At 35.9% G+C, this 21,159-nt stretch overlaps 1 protein-coding gene across 2 annotated transcripts in view; it reads left to right on the top strand.

The window, feature by feature from the left end:
• Positions 1-21,159, top strand: part of UNC13C (unc-13 homolog C) — a 670,888-nt gene that overhangs the window by 164,856 nt on the left and 484,873 nt on the right. For both annotated transcript variants that reach the window (XR_004431983.1, XM_033190063.1), the window contains exons 3-4: positions 3,366-3,388; positions 3,969-4,033. Coding sequence is in view for 1 of the 2 variants with exons in the window: in XM_033190063.1 (XP_033045954.1) it covers positions 3,366-3,388; positions 3,969-4,033 (88 nt within the window). In the remaining variant the exon portion in view is untranslated. The remainder of the gene's footprint in view (positions 1-3,365; positions 3,389-3,968; positions 4,034-21,159) is intronic.

Genomic DNA, 21,159 nt, shown 5'->3' with positions numbered 1-21,159 from the left:
GGTGTGCTGCACCCATCAACTCGTCAGCACCCATCAATTCATCATTTATGTCAGGTATAACTCCCAATGCAATCCCTCCCCGCCCCCCCATGCTGCTTTAAAGACACATGCACACGTATGTTTATTGTGGCACTATTCACAATAGCAAAGACTTGGAATCAACCCAAATGTCCATCTGTGACAGACTGGATTAAGAAAATGTGGCACATATACACCATGGACTATGCAGCCATAAAAAAGGATGAGTTTGCGTCCTTTGTAGGGACATGGATGCAGCTGGAAACCATCATTCTTAGGAAACTATCCCAAGAACAGAAAACCAAACACCGCATGTTCTCACTCATAGGTGGGAACTGAACAATGAGATCACTTGGACTCGGTAAGGGGAACATCAGATTTTTAGATAATTCCATGAAATGGTGTAGCTTATTGAAATTGTCCATTCCAATATTTAAGAAATGGTTATTGGTCATCTTCTATATTTCAGGAATGTGGTAAAAGTAAAAAGAAAAAGAGAGAGAAAGAGATTAAAAAACAGACTACCATCAAGGAGCTCAAATACTGAAAGGATTGTAGATAAGGAAACTGGCAAAGGATGAAGATTAGCAAAGAGGAATGCACAGTGCACAATATTGAACACAGGACGACAGCAGGGAGAAGTATCACAAGTTTCTAGAAGAGGGGTTGTGCTTCAGCTGAGTTTGGGACATGACAGGCAGTTAACTTGATGAGAATGGAGAACAGAGAGGAAATAGCAATGCAAAGGCACATAGATTTCAAAGAACATGGCACAGAAACGGAACTTCAAGAATGTAATTGTGACTGAAGTTTACGATGTGAATGAGATATAATGAATGATGAGACTGCATTTCACATGGATTTTATGTTCTTTCATGAGGGCACTGTGTGTCACTGGTGGGTTTTAAGAAGGAGAGTGACATAATTTTATCTTTTTTAGAAAGATTTCAGGGAAGAATACAGCAGGGAGACAAGAAAGCAATCAAAGTGAACAAAAAAGCGTTCACTGGTAATAAATATGTGTTCAATGAATGAATGAAACATTGAAAGAATTGATGTATTACCAGATTTAACAGCTGAAAAGTAATTGATGACCTTGTTAAGATTACCTTTGTTTAGTGGGATGGTTGAGATGGAAGACAGATATCAACGGGAGATAATGAATACAAAGTACTCATTCAAAATATTTCATATTTGAAATCAGATCTCATTTCATTGTTTTCCAAACTACTTGCTAGTATATAGGAAATAACATTATTATTTTGCTTATGGATTGACTATATAGTTACTCTGTTGACTCTTTTGTTTACTAGATTTCCATGTGATTTTGTATATTTTGATTACTAGATATAAAATTATAATTCTTGTAAAAATAACTTTCTATTTTGGCTTCTAATATTTATGTAGTTTGTTTTCATTAGTTTTAATATATTGGCTGGAATTTTCAGAAATAAATGAAAATGATGCTTTTGGACAGTTTTGTTTGCTTTTAATGATGATGGAAATGCTACTATTTCAGACATAAATTGCTGACTGTAATAGACTTTTTTTTTTAACATATTAAACTTAAAGAAGACCCATTACAATCCTATTTTAAGGAGGTTTTGAATGACTAGAAGGTTTTGATTTTTTATCAAATTACTTTCGCTCCCTATGAAAATTAAGATATGTATTTTCTGGCCAGTTGATATATCATATTAGTCATTCCATTATATCTATCTGTCTGTCTGTCTATCTATCTATCTATCTATCTATCTATCTATCTATCTGTCTATCTATTTGTTTACTGAGACAGAGTCTCGCTCTGTCGCCCAGGCCTGAGTGCAGTGGCCAATCTTGGCTCACTGCAAACTCCGCCTCCCAGGTTCACAACATTCTCCTGCCTCAGCCTCCCGAGGAGCTGGGACTGCAGGCGCCCGCCACCATGCCCGGCTAATTTTTTGTATTTTTAGTAGAGACGGGGTGTCACCGTGTTAGCCAGGATGGTCTCCATCTCCTGACCTCGTGATCTGCCCACCTCAGCCTCCCAAAGTGCTGGGATTACAGGCGTGAGCCACCGCGCCTGGCCAGTCATTCCATTATTTTAAATGATATTTCGGGTACAATTTTCTTGAATATGGTATATTATTATTCTGCAATAATGCTAAATTTTATTTCCTTTATTTTATATGGTATTTTAAAATGATTATGGCCATACATTTGTCTTTTATTACTTTACAATACATTTTACCCTGTTTTGCATTGGAAGATACAACCCTGAGATACTGTAAAATCTGCACCAAAATATTTACTTATGATAGTTAATCAGTCTATACTTAATGAGTCAAGAAAAGTAATGCATTTCAGATTTTCATCAGTAAGGGTCATCACTGAGCTACATGACCTTGGACAAATTTTAATCTTTCCAGTGCTCATTTATATAAAGAAGGAGTTTGAACTAAATAAACTCCAGGGTCACTCCAACTCTAGCATTTTGCCAACTTGTATCCATAGAGAAGTTTCTCCAATTTTATGCTAATAAGCAAAGATGAATTAATGAGTTTCAGAGCAATAGTACTATGTAAGGTAGTGATAGACTATATCCTATGACCTGGCAAATTTAAACCTGGGTTTAAAAAATGATGACGCAGTAGTCCATTCTCCATCTCCTTGGACCCGTGAGCAGTTGGACCTGGAAAATGTTGGCCCTATGATTTATCTTAAATTGCATCTGAAGGCTGTAGACCAAGCCCCCTTCACTGTTTTGTCAAGCTCATCTGAAACATTAGATGTAAAGAGCACCAGATGGGAGATCAGGAGCCCTGGATTTGTGTCCTTCTTCTGCCATTTACTAGCTTTGTGATCTTAATCAAGTCACTTAACCTCTTTAGGCATCAGTTTTCTTATTTGTAAGATGGACTCAACTTAATCTTTTAGCTCGTAAATTCTATGAGATGAGAAGCCCGTCAATTAGTCAAAGTATTTGTGGTCGTATTTCAGAGTTGGATCTAGGCTCTTGACTCCAAAGAATTTGGTAGTTTACCTAATGTGTCTAGTAAGTGGCAGAGCCTCAATTGGAGCCCAGGACTTCTGATTCTTCAACTGTGTTCTTTTCTTAATATGACACGCTGTCTTTCATTAAATCCTGTAATCATTTCTATACTTTTCAAGCATTCTATTACATTTCCCGGCTCTTTAAATTATGAGAACCCACTATCCTTGTTCCCTTGGTGCTCAACCTTGAAACTGTTTATTTATAATTTTAAACAATGTAACATATTAACACTCTGTTCATGTATGTGTTTGAATGATTTCTTGAAAAGTACTCCATCTAACATTTATCCCTTCTTTTCCTGATTCTCTTTCAGATAGCAGTTCTGTGGATGAAAAGGTTTTAAATCATACTTATTCTTCCCTCCTGAGGGATCTTGTCTTTTGTACATGTTTGTTTGTGACATATTAGACCTGTTTGATTCCTCTGTTTTAGTTTTGAAATGTGCATGTTATCCCAGCTTTCCATTATTTGGTTGTCCTTTAAGTGTGCCCCTGATAATGTTGCATTTATGGAGAGGTCACACCTTGCCAGCTGCGCTTACCTTAGCTATACTTGCCAACCTAGGGGTCTGCTACGGTCAAACACAGCATCTTTTCTTCAGTCTGGCTAAACATGACCTTTCTGACTGACTCATGATCTTCACTGCACATATCAAGTTTTAAGGGCAAACAGCATCTGGAATATGATATATTTTCCTGGACTCTGCCAGTGCATTTGTTTAAATGCTGACAGCTAATTTCAAAACCTGTACTCATAAAAACATAGCAGCTTTGACTTGGAGCTGACCCTGCTTAGCATCTGTCATACTAGGTGTTACGTGTGTAGTGCAGTTGACCTGTGTCCCGATTTCATGTACATAAAACTGTAGTATGCTAAAAGCCTGTTTGTTTTGTTTTTCTCTCACTCTTCATTTAAGGCTCGAATAGTAAGTGGCAATGATTTGGATGCTTCCAAGTTCTCTGCGCTCCAGGTGTGTGGTGGGTAAGTATCTTTATACCTTTGTAATTTATTCCATTCATCAGTGGTACTTGGCTGTGCTCTCAACATATATGCTTTGAATGCAGGATGCTGCATGATTAACTAGTCTCATTGCTACTTTATTTCACAATAAAGTCAACATTACAGCATTTTCTTAAAAAAAAGTTAACTATAAAATGATTCTAAAAATATGAATATGTGTATAATTATATATATATAAGTCAAAATCACCTAACCAGTTTAACTGTTAACATTAACGTTACATACCCAACTACAACCACATAATTTTACATGATTGAATTCATATTGATACAATTCATGCTCTCTTTCAATTTGCTTGTTTTCATAATTATATATGTGCATGAACTTTTTCATATCAATAACTCCATGAATGTAATCGATACTATTCTTTTTCACAGTTAAATAGTATTACATTTAACATGAGTATCAAAGTATTTAAAATGTAATCACAAAAATAATGTATGAAATTTATTTTCTGTGTAAAAAATTCAAGTAGCCTCGTCTTTAATGGTAAAAGTTACACACTGGTATCAGTGTGGTATGAATGTTCATAGGCATTTTGCTGCATGTTTGCAATACATATCTATGTTGATATAAAATAAGTAGTTTTGCATGATGATTTTTTTGCATTTTAACATAAAACTGTCCACTCCGTGTAAATAAATAAGCATGAATTTAATGCTGACTTTGTATCTATGCTGTTATAATTGTTCTATACATAATGACTCACTTAATCTTTACAATGGCCATATGAGGTAAGTACTATTTTGACTCTCATTTTAAAAATGAGGAAACCAATCCACAAAGCACTTATGAAATGTTTCCTTAAGACAGCTAGCGAGTGGCAAAATCAGTATTCAAGCTCAGTTAATCTAATTCCAGAGCCTATAATCTCAATCGAAATGCCTCATTGCCTCTGCAGCTTGCTGGTCTCTTTTTTTCCATTTAATAACAAATGCATTGCAACATTTTCTACTTTATTATTTTGAAGTGGTGCAAATATTTGAAAACATTCATACAACATGTTTTATTCTTCTGTTGGTGGGTTTTCAAAATTGTTTCTAATTCGTAATTGTAAATTATGACATAATTGTAGATACTATGGTAAATATAATAGATTTTAAAAGTGTAATTTATGGATCAATGCTTACACACAGTTTTTATATTCATATATACCTCTTTATATATGAATATATAGAGATATCTATATAATTGATTATATATCTATCTATTTATGTAGATTTTTTTTTTAATTGAGACCAGGTTTTGTCATGTTGTTCAGGCTGGTCTTGAACTCCCGAGCTCAGGCGATCCACCCACCTCGGCCTCCCAAAGTGCTGGGATTATATGCACGAGCCACCGTCCCTGGCCAATAATTTAAATCTATATACATATATATGTATATTAGATGTTTTATGCTGAAATTTGAATACATTGATGTACAGTATAAATAGAAGCAAAATTTAGAGCCATCTTTTAGCTTTCTTACCTAAGCAAAAATTTCACAGTTCTGTTTTATAATACACTCATTTTTTCAAAATAATTTTATTGTTAAATACATCCACATGTTACTTATTTCAAACAAAATATTTGTAACATTTAAAGTGTTAAATTTAAAACTCCTACAAATTTATATATGTGTATCATTTTTATTTTGATTTTTCCAAATAGAAGTGATTAAGATGTTATTTCTGTTACATCTTTAACTTCAATGTCCTTGAAATAAATATGTGAAGAATTGCTCTCATTCATATTCTAATGTTATAGTAATTTAAATAAGTATAAAACCGGTTGTGGTAAAAGATCACTATGAATTATTCAGAGAAATTAAGGTAGTAAATAAACTACTGTCTCTACTACAACACCACAAATACTGTGTCTTTAAGTTTGCCAGCAATAATAATTTGACAACTAAATAAAATGTTTGTCTTAGGAAATAATTAAGTTGAATTCTAATTTAATTATGAAAAATGTTGGTACACAGTGTCACGCACCTGGAGGTTTATCTGAGTTTATGATGTTACAGATTCTGCACCTCCCCCTCAGTTACAGCGTCTATCACTTTGTAAAAGTTTGATTTGCTAACTCTGTCTGAATATGGACTTAATCCTTGTCAGAACAAGAGTTAATCTACATCCATCCTTTTGTTAAGCACATGCAGTATAAATGTCTGGCTAAAATAGTTTCTCTTTACATTTCGAATAGATCTTTCCACACTGTTACATTTTCTGAAAATGCCTCTTTCAACGACTTTGTCAGGGATTTTGGAACTGTGATAGTATGGGAAGGGGGTGATAGCTTTCAGTCATCAAGACAATTTATCATTGCCTGAATGCTTATTTTCTCTTAAAGAACCGGAAGGATATATTTATATATGAACCTTCAATCACAAGCTCTTTCAGAAAGATGTGCTTATTTTAATTTTTCTATAAATATTTTAAATATATTTTTAAAAGAAAATAAAATACGGTTTAAATATCACTTCTATCATCCTAAAAAACTATGACTGGGGCAGAATTTCAAAATACGGAGTCATTACTTTTCTGTTACAATGCTGCTAAATTCTTCACTTTTCTACCTTTGCCATCCCCAATCAGTTCAGAGCCAAACCACATTCATCCTTTCCTTAGTTTACTCAAGTGTCAATGAAAGAATAATCTATACACACTAAAACAAATTAATAAGCTATATACACTGAAACCAGATAATGAAATTAATAATTCTGCTTTCTGATTTCTGCTTAGCTGTCTGTACATTTCCTATAAGTGTTGGCAGAAAAGAACATGGCAAATTTCATTCTGTTTTACCTATCTGTCGTGATAAAAGTTCAGACAGGCTCTGGGGAAAAACTGGAAGAGGGAGAGAGAAGAGGTGACAGAAAAATAAAAGCGACAAGAGAAAGTGGGAAGGATACATGTTTTGGTGAAATCAATGAATTTAACATTTATACCCTTGAGTGGTTTTATAAGATTTTGTTAACTTTTGTCATCTGTGTCAGCAAAGAGTCATACACAAAGCACACAGCAACTCAATATGAAAAGTACAAGAGGTTTATTGGGCAGAAATGTCTCAAAGATAAAATGGAGAGATAGCAGAAGTAGGTGAGAAGAGCCGTTGGACCATGACACAGTTCTTACATTTGCGAAAGTATATGGAGTAGGAAGGAGAATTGGGTATGAAAAGCCTGAAATTGACTATACTGAGGATAAAAGAAAGCCATTCAGACAAATGGAGAGAAAAGTTTGCTTATTAGTGGAGTCTTTCATTGGGTACAAGTGGCCAGCTCTATTATCTCCCCGAAGTTTAGCCATTGGTTGGGAGCAGCTTGGGGAGGGTGTAGCCTAGGGGTGAATGCTGCAGTGGATACTGCAGGTGTGGCAGCTGGAGGCTCTTACCCAACTATCCTACTGTCAGCAGATTCTCTCTAAGGGGTATCTGAGTGATACATGCCCATGGTTACACAGTATCAATTTGATGAAACTACTTTTACTCAATGATAGTGAACAGAGTCACATGAGTACCTTCTCCAAATGTGAAACAAGATTTTAATTAGAAGAACACTCCTTTGGTGCTTTCATTGTATATGACTTAAGTTTCCCTTTCCCTTGACATTTGTAGTTAGAGCTCCACTGGTTGAATTATAAGCAGCATTGCAAGGGGTGTGTGTGTGTGTGTGTGTGTGTTGGTGTGTGTTGGTGTTTGTGTTTGTCTATTCTCAAAGTACCAGACTTGCATGCACCACACTTTGGGCAAGTCTATAAAACAGTGGTGGGATTAGGGAAAAACAATTTGGGGAGGATGTTATCATCTGTATTTTCTTTCTTCACTAGTCATTCAAATTCTTCTCTGCAGTATGGTTCTCATGGCACTAACATCCTTGAGCCTATGTGAAATTCCTCTGGCCATGGTTCTGATCTAGGCTGCTGACTTCTATTCAACCTCAACCAGAATGATTGAACCTTTACAGGAAAGAGGCAGTGGTTACAGAAGTGAAGTAATGCAGAGACAGAGAAAAATGAAGAGACACTGTTAAAGGGAAGGACAATTATCACCAGGAACAACTATCTTGGTAAATGTGAACAAGCTAATTTTCATCCAAAGTCCTATACAATTCCATTGTTTTTCTTAAATTTACCTTAATTAAAATACCAATTTTTGTTTCTGTTGTAGAACCCAATGTCAGCTAGGTTGTTCAACATATGAATAAAGCTGTTTTAACATATTTTTAATTTTGTGTTACAGTCCTGACATTGGTTTTTTGTTTCTCTATAAAGTTGAGATTATATACTATCCTTACACCCTCTTCCTCTTTCATAGTCTTGACTTCCATGTTTAGCCAGGGTCTAGAATCTTTCACTTAGCATAGAAGATAAAGTTGTTCCTACGCTCCAGGGACTCTTCGCTTAATTTTTCTCATCGCAGCAGTCTTCTCTCTCATAGCTGAGAACATTTTATTTCAGTTCTTCCTATCAAGTCCACCAATTTGATTCTTCCCTATTCCCTCAGATAACTTCCCTATTTTTCAAGGGTCAGAAATTCTCCTAAGCCTAAACATGGGCTGTTTCCACAGAATTTTCTTGTGAGTCAGTGGTTTACCCTACATCACCATCCTTGCATGCTCTGAACCAGGTTTGCCAAATATTAAGAAAATGACAACCCCCACATAACACAGTGCTTTAATCATGGTGACAGGTCACTCTTTGTGTTTGGCTTATGGTTTGGCTCTGTCACCTAAATCTCATCTGAAATTGTAAGCCCCATGTGTCAAGGAGGGACCTGGTGGGAGGTTATTGGATCATGGGGGTCAGTTTCCCCCAGGCTATTCTCCTGCTAGGGAGTTCTCATGAGATCTGAGGCTTTAAAAATGTTTGGCAATTCCCCCTGCCCCCAGCTCTCTGTCTCCTGCTGCCGTGTAAGATGTGACTTTCTTCCCCTTTGCCTTCTACCAGGATTGGAAATTTCCTGAGACCTCCTCAGACATGCAGAATTGTGAGTCAGTTAAACTTCCTTTCTTTGTAAATTACCCAGTCTCATGTTGTGTTTTTATAGCAGTGTGAAAATGGACTAATGTGGTCTTTGACCTTTTAGTTAGTTATTTTTAGGGAGCAGCTTCCTTTCCCTCCAGAGAACTTGGTGTAGAAGGAGTTCACTATAGAGTTAGGTAAGAGTGAAATAAATATTTCTATTTATTATAAGGCTTAACAGATGCAAACATGGCCTACTTTAATAAGTCATTGTTGTATAGTCAGTGAGTCACCATTACCATATTTTTTCAACTTATTTGTATTCATATTACCATTGACCTCATTTTAGTCCTTAGTACCTTTTACTTAGGCAGTTGCAAACTGATCTTCTGAGACTGATCTTCTAAACAATCTTCCTTTGTTAATTTCTTCTTCCACATTAAATCTAATCTCTACACTGTTAAAGATCAATGCCTTTAAAGCACGGGCCTTTCTACTTAAATATCTTTAATGACTTTTTTTTTTTTCTTAAATGTAAAGGACAGTTGGCCCTCTGTATCTGTGGGTTCTATATCTGTGGATTCAAACAGCTGTTGATTGAGAATCTGCTAAACAATAATAATCAATAGCAATGAAACAATAAGAAACACAAATATAAATTCAAGACCACAACTGTTAATGCAGCATTTACATTGTATTTGGTGGTATAAGTAACCCACAGATAATTTAAAGTATATGGGACGATGTGCACAGGAAATACACAAATACTGTGCCATTTTATATAAGGCAGTTGAGTATCTGCAGAGTTTGGTCTCTGATGGGTGATCCTGGAACTGATCTGTATAGGTCTTTTCACATGGTTTTGAATATCTTTCTTGATTTCTATTTCTCTCTCTTTTTACTGTGGTAAAGTATTATCACTGTTTTTAGTGTTTCTATTTTTTTGTATCAGTCTGTAGCATATAATAGTTTGATAAGTTGCATAAATTTAACAAGAGTCTTATCCTCCAACTTGATTTTAAATTCCTAAGGAGTTTAACTTAAATTCCTAAGTTCACTTGCTTAAATTATTACAGGAGAAACAACCCTTGACATCTCTTGGCCACAACCATGTTGGGCACAATCATGCCACAAGGCAGTTGCAGCTGCTAGAAAGGAGCCTCATGTGAGACTTCAGGGAGGACGCCCAATCACAGACTCTTGATTGTATCATGCCTGTTAGTCCTCAGCACACTGTCTGCAGTCCTCACGCAGAGCAAACACATAATATCTTATGCACAAAGGCTTAATCTAGATAGAGAGTTTCTTAATTAGGAAAACTGATAGCCACAAGGCCATCAGCTTTCTAAAACCCATGAATCAAGGAGTGGTTGCTGAGCCATTAGCTTCCTGTGGTCAAGAAGACTGCCTGTCTAATTTTGGCCTACCTCCAGCTCTCTCTAGTCTCAGGAGCAGTTGATTATCTTCTCTACTTGGAAAGTCATAAGATCATTAGGTCAGCTTTTGATGTCAGCTACAAAGACCAGACATTGGGGTGACTACTTCAATGTGTGGATCTATGGGACCTCACAACCACATTCCCATATTTAGTGGGAAATAGACTTTGGCACAGCATCTATGAAATTAAGATGAACTTTACTCTCTATAATCTTAACCATGCTTAGTTAAGCCATAGTTTTCTTGAGGTAGATTATAAACAATTTCTGTTAGGCATACTTTGTTCCTAAATTTATGGTGGCAAAATAATCATAAAACTGACTCAGAAGATTTAAAAAATGGAGCTGTCATCCTGAAGCTACTAATAGCTCAGAGTTCACCAAGTTGTAGATTGGCACCTTTTTGATCACCTCACTTTCTGGCTTGGGTTTATAGCTTAACATTCTTTCTTACTCAGTGGTAAACCATAAACCTAGGAAAAACACTTGACTATTACCCACAGTTGATCAGGGATACTGTATAAGACTCCCCCATCTTCGGGTAATATTAGAAAATAGGTCCATCCATCCATCCTCACACATAGATAAGAAACCTGACATCTATTCTAATAGAGGCCGTCTTCTGAGCTTTAGGAGGCTGACCATAAAAAGTTGTTCTCCCAAATCACATTTTTTACTTCCATTATTTAATAGTATTTAAGAATATGAAACCTCAGGATAATCCTAGGTGTAAGCCAGGAGAACCTCCAATTTTACTCATTGTATGAAAGCTACTCTTTTTTCTTTCTTTCTTTCTGAGATGGAGTCTCGCTCTCAACCAGGCTGGAATGCAGTGGCATGATTTCGGCTCACTGCAACCTCCGCCTCCTGGGCTCAGGTAATTCTCCTGCCTCAGCCTACCGAGTAGCTGGGATTACAGGCATGTGCCATCATGCAGGGCTAATTGTTTTGTATTTTAGTAGAGATGAGGTTTCACCAAGTTGCACAGGGTGGTTTCAAACTCCTGAGTTCAGGCAATCTGCCTGCCTCAGCCTCCCAAAGTGCTGGGATTACAGGAGTGAGCCACAGCGCCCGGCATTTACATTTCAGATCAAGATTCACATGACCCCACATCCCTTTCAAGCCACAAAGCAGATAATGGCTCTACTTTGGGGAAGGAAATCAGAGCTGCCATCAACTCTGACAACTTCCCTTTAGCCAGTTCCTGGCACTGGAGCCTTCCATAATTGATCTACACAGCACTGGTTGGCTTCTTAGAAAGGCCTGCTTTTCCTTTCATCTTTAGGTGATTGCCGATAAAAACACATTCGGTAGGAAATTTGCCTTTCCCTGATTTCTGTGAGCCACTAACTCGACCTCATAATATTTGAGATGTACCTTAAAAGAGCCCCAAATCATGCACTTCCAAAGGACTAGTATTTGGTAAGACCGTCTCAATATTAGCGATATAAGTTTCATCACACACCCAACTCCCAAGGCCAGTCTGTTCTCAATTAGAAAACTAAGGCCATCAACATAAGCTTAAGCATTGTACTACTTCTATCTGCTTACCCTCATGAACTCATTCACAACTTTTTTTCTCACTCCAAGGTCTATATCTCAAGCCAATGCTGGTACTCTCTTCTGGCTTTGAGTATCACAGGAGTGCCAACTTAATATAGCAGCAAGCAGGGCCGATCCAGCCTCAGAAAAATAAAATTGCTAGTTAAGAAACTTGTTTCTGAGAAAAAAGTATTATATTGAAACACATTTCCTTCTCTGTTCAATTTGCTTATTCAACATTTATATATTACTATACATTTCAGCTCTTTATATATCAGATTCTTAATCATGAACCCTAAGTCTCTATGGCTTAAATTTATTAGGAAATTAATGAATCTTAGCTACATCAGAGAGTCAAGCTTAATCTTCTAGTGCCTTCCAGATATTCTTTGAGTTTGAAGAGTAGCAAATTAAAATCACTGATACATCCTTTATGAAGACAGTGTTTGAGTCGTCAGTCTTAAAGTGGTGCAAGTTTAGTAACTACAGAAAATATCATCTGTTACATTGAGCAGAATAATCACTTGTGTCAGAAAATTACCAGCTATTAGCTGGGAAACACTGAAAATAACCCCACTAAATAAGATGGAAAATGTAAGAAATACCATGTTTCCTGCACCGACTGGTTCTTTCCAAGCTGTAATTGATATGGCTATTGAGCACATCTAATACACATAAAAGTCTTAGAGAGGAAAAAAAAGAGGAACACTGAGGGTGATCATTGTATTTTCCAATGAGGCATATATTGAGTATGTTTTTAGATATCTTTTAATGAATAAATACCTTATTCCATTAAGGAAGATGACATAGATTCCCTCTTATAGACAGACTGTATAGTAGTGTAAGAGAACAATAAAATAATCGCTGCTAAAAATGTGTGCTACTGCTGCTATAAACTTGTAAACAGTAGAGATGCTATTCTCTACTACTCACTTCTTATTTAAAATAACAAGTTGGCTTAATCCATATACTTTCTTAAATATGAAACAGCTTGCTCTAAGAACTGCACTGTAATGTTCAGATATGACAAAATCTATCTAAGACTAGCAGATTAAGAGTTCTTAGTTTTTAGGCTGTCTTAACATTTAGAAAGAGTATAAAATAAAATAATTAAGCAACACTTTAGATGTCATTTAAAGATGGTCTATCTCAAATTCATAATTATTATGATATAGTAAGTCATACTTTTTGAAATGTTGCAATATAACAGACCCATATCTGAGCATTGTTTAACATTACTTCTTTTAATTCTTGTAGCAACTCTTTGAGGTAGGTATGATAGTTATTATTCATATTTTACAGATGAGGTAATTCAGGAATCCAGACACTATACATCGTCAAGATCAGTGATAGTATTAGAGCTGAGATTTGAACTAGATCTACCTGACTTCAGAATTTGATTGCTTTGGTATTATGCCAAACTGATACAATTTTACAAATCAATAATGCTCATTTTTGGATCTGTTCTGTTAAATAGTGTACTGTACACTTACATTATATTTTAAATTTAACATTACATTATGTATTGGTCTGAAAAGGTTTCCATTATATGTACCAAATAAATGTAGATCTATTTCTAGATTTTGAAAATATATTTGCAAAGGAATTTCAGGATATCTCCTAGAAAAATATGACCTAGATAAACTAATAATAGGTTGAATGACTGGACCCAAGGTGTGATAATTCATGGTTGATATTGTACTCAGGAATGGCTTTTATTGAAATGCCTCAGGAATTGCCTTTACATAGATTTTTACAAATTGGTATATAACAGAGACACATATTTAGGGGTACCTGTGGAATTTTTTTTATTCATATAATGCATAATAATTAAACCAGGGTAATTGAAATATTCATTACCTTAAATATTTTTCTTTATGCCTGGAATATTCAAATTATTCTCTACGAGCTATTTTGAAATATATAATAAATTATATATTGTTGTAGTCATTCGACTGATTTATTGAGAACTAGGTCTTATTTCCTCTATCTAACTATATTTTTGTACCTATTCATCTCTCTTCTTCCCCACCTCCCTTCTATTCTTCCTAGCCTCTGTTATTCACCTATCTACTTTCTATTGGTATTTTGATACATATTGCATCGAATCTGTAGATTGCTTTGGGTAGTATGGACATTTTAGCAATATTACCTTTTCCAATCCATGAATATGGATTTAGATTGTTTTTAACTGGAAAAGATAAAAATATAAAATACATACTTCTCCAATTTGAGAGTTACATATGCCTGGGCAAAATAACTGGTATATTAATAATGGAATTAATGTCTAAAGGATCTTAGCATATTACAACAATGAGCTGAAACTAACAAGATGGAGTATAAATAGTAGATTAACCAAGATAACCTAGGTTATGATACAGTAATTAACAACTACCGAATTTCAGTACATTAATTAAATAAAATGTTTTTTTCTCATCCATGCAACGTTTCCCTTTTTACCCCTTTCTTCTCAGAATTTAAGCATGCAACATTTTCAACGCCTGTAGGTATGAGGAGGGTGCACTTTGATCTTCATAGCTGTTCAGGGAACCATGCTGACAGAGGCTTTGCATTCATACACGCTGAATCTAGAAAAGAGAAGGTTCAAGTGAGAATTCATGTCAGAAGTCTTCGATTATTTAAAAGATTAGGTTAGAAAAGGGACTATATTGTCCTGAGCTTCCCAGTGGACAGAACGTGGATCATTGAAGAAATTGCGTATAGGCACGCTTCTGACTAATATAAGAAGATATTTCCAATCAAGAGCTGTCTTTGTAAATACTAAGTTTCCTACTGCTAGAGATTTTTAAGTAAACTAGGTGCTCGGTTGTTAGAAATATTGCACAAGGAATTTAAATATCAGATGCTTGATTATTTAAAACCTATTCCAATCTTAATGTCCTATCCTTATATTCTATCATAATACAGTAACTGTATCAGTTAGATATTGCCATGTAACAAACCAGTCCAAAACTCAGTGGCTTAAACAATGAATCCATGGGTCTTGCCTACATTCATTGATACATGTATGGTCAGCCAAACAGGGGCCCTTGCTCACATTTCTGGTGGCTGTTTGGCTATTCTGGAGCGGGGCAATTGGGCTGTTATTCATCATCCAGCTGGCCAAACCAAACTTGATTATATGACAGTGACAGGATTCTAAAGGAATAAGTGGAAGCATGCAAGGCCATTTGAATCCAAAACTGGAACTGACAGCTATCACTTTTACCACATTCTATTGTGAAAACACATCATAAGTCCCACTGAGATTCAAAGAATGTGGAAATAAGGCTCTTTTTTTTTTTTTTATAAGAGGAGTGAATGACGCCATTTTTAACAATAGAGTATAATCCTGTATATTCACAAATAGTCTTCAAATTATATATTTTCCACAATTTAGAGAAAATAGAATATCATTTCATATATTTACTTTCACTTAATTATTTGTATTTTGAATAATGAAAAAATAGATATTGTCATGAAAACATCCGAATCTCATTTTCAGTAGTACCTAATTATTCTGTTACAATACGGGATAAAGAGTAATTTACTTTCCAGATAGGTGAATAAAAGTGTTCTGTACATTTAAGAGAAGATGTATTTCTGATTTGGGGTCTCAGTGCAGACTTTATGGAAAAGGTGGAATTAAATTGGGCTTAAATGTTTGGATACAATTTTGACACATGGATATGGAAAAGAAAATGTAGACCAGGAAGCAGTACAAAACTTGAGTTGCATCATAGACAAGAAAGTAGACAGTAGTATGTCCAATCATGTGGAGGAAAAAAGTTGAAAATATGTTGGGAAATGTAAGTTGAAAGTTTGAATGCCTGACCAAAGATACTAAATACATTAACCTTTGAATAATGTATTTCTATCATTTGAAATACCTGCATCATGTGAAAAATGACTCAGCTATTCTGGCCAAACAATAACTGCAGGGTGATGGTGACAATGACAGGGAAGAAACTGATAGATTTAAATTCACAAGATTGTATGATTTTCATTAACTAGAGCAGAATCATCTGCCCGAATCTTAATTTTTAGAAAGTCTCCAGAAGCAGGTGCACTTGGGCACAGCAGACATCTTTCTTGCTTTGAGAATTTTCACACAACTCTGTCAACCATGATAAACATCATTGTAACTCCTGCTCATTATCTTGAGGCTTAGACTCTAAGTTGCCAGGTAGGAAAGGCCAAACCATGCGATTTGTAGAAGCCGTCACTGCTCAGAATGATCTGTATAAATCTTTTTATACAAGATGGCATCATCTGCCATTTAATCTTTACATATAAAGATCTCTTCAGGAAACAATACTTGAAACAGTTATTCCGGAGTCAACAACTACAGAATCATATAATTTAGAAGCTTCTCCACTTTTAACAATAAGTTGCATTTATTTGTGTCAAGTGTGGGAGGTACAAAGCTATAGTGCAAGTGTCAAGGAAATCACCTGTAACAGAGTATCCTTTCCAGGCTAGAGCTGAGACTCAGATTTGTCCAGTGTGACATCTGCAAAATCTCTTTCCAATGTATCTGTTTGCTTTCATTGGTTTACACAGGGTCTGAGAATAGAGAAGCTGGACAGTGCCTGCAACTGGGGTTCAAAACTAGACATATTTGATGAGAGACTGTCAGTAGCAGTGAAATTGATGGACAACAGAATTTTTGAAAGGCACATAGGTTTCCTGTGAGAAGTCTTATCAAAAAGGGAAAAAAGAGCCTGGGATGGCAATTCAGACTCAGCAGTTAGAACTAGAAATCAGAGGAAAGAAGTTCTCGTTACTCTGTGTGTGGGTGGGTGTGGCCACCCTGGTTGTATAAGTAACTTTCAAGGAGGGAGAAAAGGGCTGTATGTGAACTTGAGCTGTTTCTCTGGGATCACGGAAAAACTGCTGAGTTCCCCTCTCACCAAATTGAGTGCAAACCAGCCATTGATTACAAATTAGAATTAACACTAAATGAGGATGAATAACATCTTTGCCTTTTCCATTTAGTCAGTGGGACTTGAGAAGGGAAAATTCCCACACTGCTTCTGAGGAAAAGACACATAATAATGTGATATGCTAACAAATACATAGAACTTTGAGTTAGATGGCCTAGTTTTAAATCTTGACTCTATTGCTTATTAGCTGTGTTAGTTTGGGCAAGTCATTTAACCTGTGAGTCTTAATGCTCCATTTGAAAAATGTAGATTATACTCATAATCACATTATAATAGATCATTTAGTATGTTTTAACTTTCTTTTTAAATCTAGCACACATAGAAAATAATTGTTTAATAATACATTATTAAAAGGTAAATCCTTGCTCATGGTGATCAGAGGTAGGGTTTCTTAGAACTGAGGGGTTTCCTAGGATGCAGCAGTTTCAGTGCTAGAACCAGGAAATCCCTGAGAAAACCAAGATGAGTTTGGCCACTTTATGAGTTTCGAGAGACTCTGGCTACCCCAACGGGCTGCTCAAAGGGTTCTTCTGAGATCAGCATAGCTGTAAAACGTGTATACTTCACTAGAAGCTCTCATTTGGAGAATTAAATATGTTTCTATCTACTCCTACTGGTCTTCTGCCTAAGAAAATGTATAGATTCAAGCGTGGAAAAATAGTAATTGCCTACTCCAGCCCTCTACTTGGCATATATCTTTAGCCATAATTGTTTACCCCTTGAGAACAAGAAAATCGTATCTCAAGAAACTCATCTGCAGAAAGACAAAGGGATAAAGAAGAGAGAAGCCTCAGGATAGAATGGTAAGTTCTTTCTAGAACTGAATTGAGTTGTGAGTAGGAGCAACTTTTAGAACAGGAATTTGTTTTATTGCCTATTTGAGCAAATAAGTAGACCTCATCAGGGATTCTTCCCTTTCTAAACACTTTGATGTTTGACTGAATACATGGCAGATGCTGCCAAACTTCTTCCCTTTCCATGCCTGGTGCAGTGTCATTTACTTCTTTAATATTAGCTGTTTTTATTTTTTTTAACTTTTTAGAAATAGGATCTTGCTCTGTCACTCAGGCTGGAGTACAGTGGCAGTCATGGTTCACTGCAGCTTCCATTTCTCGTGCTCAAGTGATCCTCCTACCTCAGCCTCCCAAATAGCTGAGACCACAGGTACATGCTACTACACCTAGCTAATTAAACAACAACAACAGAAAAAATGTAAAGATGGGGTCTCACTATGCTACCCAGGCTGTTCTCAAACTCCTGACCTCAAGTGATCCTCCCGCCTGGCCCCTAAGTGCTGGGATTGCAGGCATGAGCTATCACACCCAGCCAATATTAGCTTTGTTATCTGCTCAGCTGAGATCAGCCTTTTTTCTTTCTGTTATTACAAACTGGGACATGGGCAGGATTTTATTTTGCTATCTTTGGCAGGAGGGCCCACTTTTCACTGGAGTTAAAGCTAGATACAGATCTTGGCACTGCTTAGAAACTTGACACTTGCTGTATCACACCATTAAACATCTCCCTGCTGGCAATGTGTCTTACTTATTATACTTTAGCTATTTCATGCTCACTGTTGAGCAGGCTACAATAGAACTGTTGAGTAAACATGCTGATTCAATAATTTCGAAGTTTGACTAGCATTCAAATTCTTTGTAGACTGCAGACCAGGCAAAATGAACACAGTAAATATCTTACATAGTCTATATACCAAAGGATTTGAGTGGAGAGGAAAACTAAAGGGAGACTATACTATTTCACTCAAAACCAAGTCAACACTTTATTAAGGGTACACCAAGTACAAAAACACTGTTTTTTGTATGGGTCTTTTTCGATGAGAGAATGCAGATGCCTAAGGCACTCTCTCCTTGTGCATATTGTATTTAGCTATGAAGGTAGTTAAAAGGATCAGACAGACAAGGGACCACAGGAACTGCAAAGAAAAAAACAGGTGTGCCTGTGACTAAAATGTGTCTTAATAATCTAGCATTTAAGGGCCTACTTTCTGGCATGAACAAACACTTGGACATGGGAACTAGTGGGTCAAGTTTGGTAGATGTTTAAGGCTCATGGGGGTAATACTGGGACAAAAGGATTTTGAAGATAGGTGAGTGCCAGACTGGAACGACCTTGAACATCAGCTAAGAAACATGAAGATTTTGCCTATATTTACTAACCTGCTTTTGTAACTTCAAATATCTGAAGGATATTCTGGTTTACCATTACACAGTAGTGCACTAGAGAGAGGATTAGAATTGTTAGAAGGCAGGGGAAGACTAATACATACCTTCCTCTTCCCTTAGTTACTATTAAATTATCTGCCTATCCTGTCCTTCCTTGGGCAAAACATCAATCGTAGGCAATTAGAATTCAGCAAAGGCATTCAAGCCATGAGTTTAAAAATTAAATCTCTGTTGTATGAAGATTGAGGTAGAAGGAATATATGATACATCATGGAAAACGAGACAATTGGAAGGCTTTTGGAATACTATTGACAAAAAAGGACATAGAAGCTACTCTGTGAGAATAAATAATGATGATAGCTTTAAGCATGTTTTGCTCAGGAAAAATGTGAAATGGATAGTTAAATAGAAGTGTTAGGTAGACTGTTAGTGAGGATCTAGGTCACTGGAGAAAATTTAGGATTGGTATAGGGATGGGAGAAAGTTTAGGATTGGTATAGTGATTTGAGATTCAACTCTACAGAAGTGATAGCTAGATGAAAATGACAAAGAGAGCATAGAAGCCTAGACTGAATGATTAAGAAAGAAGGATGCTATTACACCCTCCTAACAATGCATACTAGGTTCATTTATATCAAGCAACAGAAAGTTATGACACATGCTCGTTTCATAGAAACTATGATAAGTTGTTGATCACTCCAGGATATCCTTTACTTACTCATGTTCCAAAAAATCTAAATTACAAAAATCCAGAATCACTTACAATCTTTTTTGATTTAGAAATAGAATCCATGATCTTCAAATTGGGTATAAGATTCTGATGTCTGGAATAAAGTTCTTGCTAAATAGCTGTTCAAACGTATAGCTGCGGAAAAGCTTCCTAGTTTCTCTAAAATGATTTTTATATGCATAAGTAAGTAATTACAATTTTCAACTCATTCAGTTGCTATCAGTGTTAAATGGATATATGTGAACATTTAACACAATTTATGACATAGAAAACAAACGTTTCTTACATGTCGGTCATTAGTAATTGCTTCTGGATTGTAAATATGTTCTAATATCTATATCTCTAATGTATTTGCGATAATTAGTTTAAATTTTTATGATAAAGCTATTTTAATGAGAATGTAAGTAATACACTCTTTCAAATGTGAAAAATCTCTAAATTTGCACATTTCTTTGGCAGGTTGATACCTTAGCCTAAAAGGGGTTGGGAAAGCCATTGTGAATAACAGGACAACCTCATAATTAAACAAAAGAGCTCTGTTGATCTACACTGAGTGGATTGTTGTAAAAGAAATATTAGCTTTTTTCTTTTTAATTCTTTTTAACTCTTTAGAAATAGGATCTTTCTCTGTCACTCAGACTGAAGTACAGTGGCACAGTCATGGTTCACTGCAGCTTCAATTTCTCATGCTCAAGTGATCCTCCTACTTCAGCCTCCCAAGTAGCCAAGACCACAGGTGCATGCTGTTTGTTCTATACGTAGTCTCAAAGTTTATTCTATACGTCGAATAATAAATACGAACATTAAGCTGGCCAATTTGGACACAGAGAGTGGAGATCTTGGGCTTGTATGTTAGTCATAAAGCTATGACTTTCTACCAGGTACATGGACACCATTTGACAGTGGTACAAGTCCACTGTTTGACAGTGGTAGGCCAGTCATTTTGTCCAGTGAAATAGTAGCTGGCCAATTTAAATATTTATTAATTTAATCATATTTTAATATACTGGAAGTATTCATAACAACTGCCAGAATTTCCCTTATTTGGGAATAAATATCTCAATATTTATTTCTATAACTTCAGAGTTGTTCTTGTTTTGGTGTTTTTAGGTTTTGGTTTATATTAGATACAGTAAGCCTTTTGTCAATTATCATTAAAGTTTTGACTTTTTCAGCCGGGCACAGTGGCTCACACCTGTAATCCCAGCCCTCTGAGAGGCCAGGGTGGGCATATTACTTGAGGTCAGGAGTTTCAGACCAGCCTGACCAACATGGAAAAACCCTGTCTCTCATAAGAATAAAAAAAATTA

The sequence above is a fragment of the Trachypithecus francoisi genome, unplaced genomic scaffold, assembly GCF_009764315.1.
Source record: "Trachypithecus francoisi isolate TF-2019V2 unplaced genomic scaffold, Tfra_2.0 Lachesis_group3, whole genome shotgun sequence".
NCBI lineage: Eukaryota > Metazoa > Chordata > Mammalia > Primates > Cercopithecidae > Trachypithecus > Trachypithecus francoisi.
Note: the sequence above shows the minus strand (reverse complement) of the source record. Positions and strands in the feature narration are given on the sequence as shown.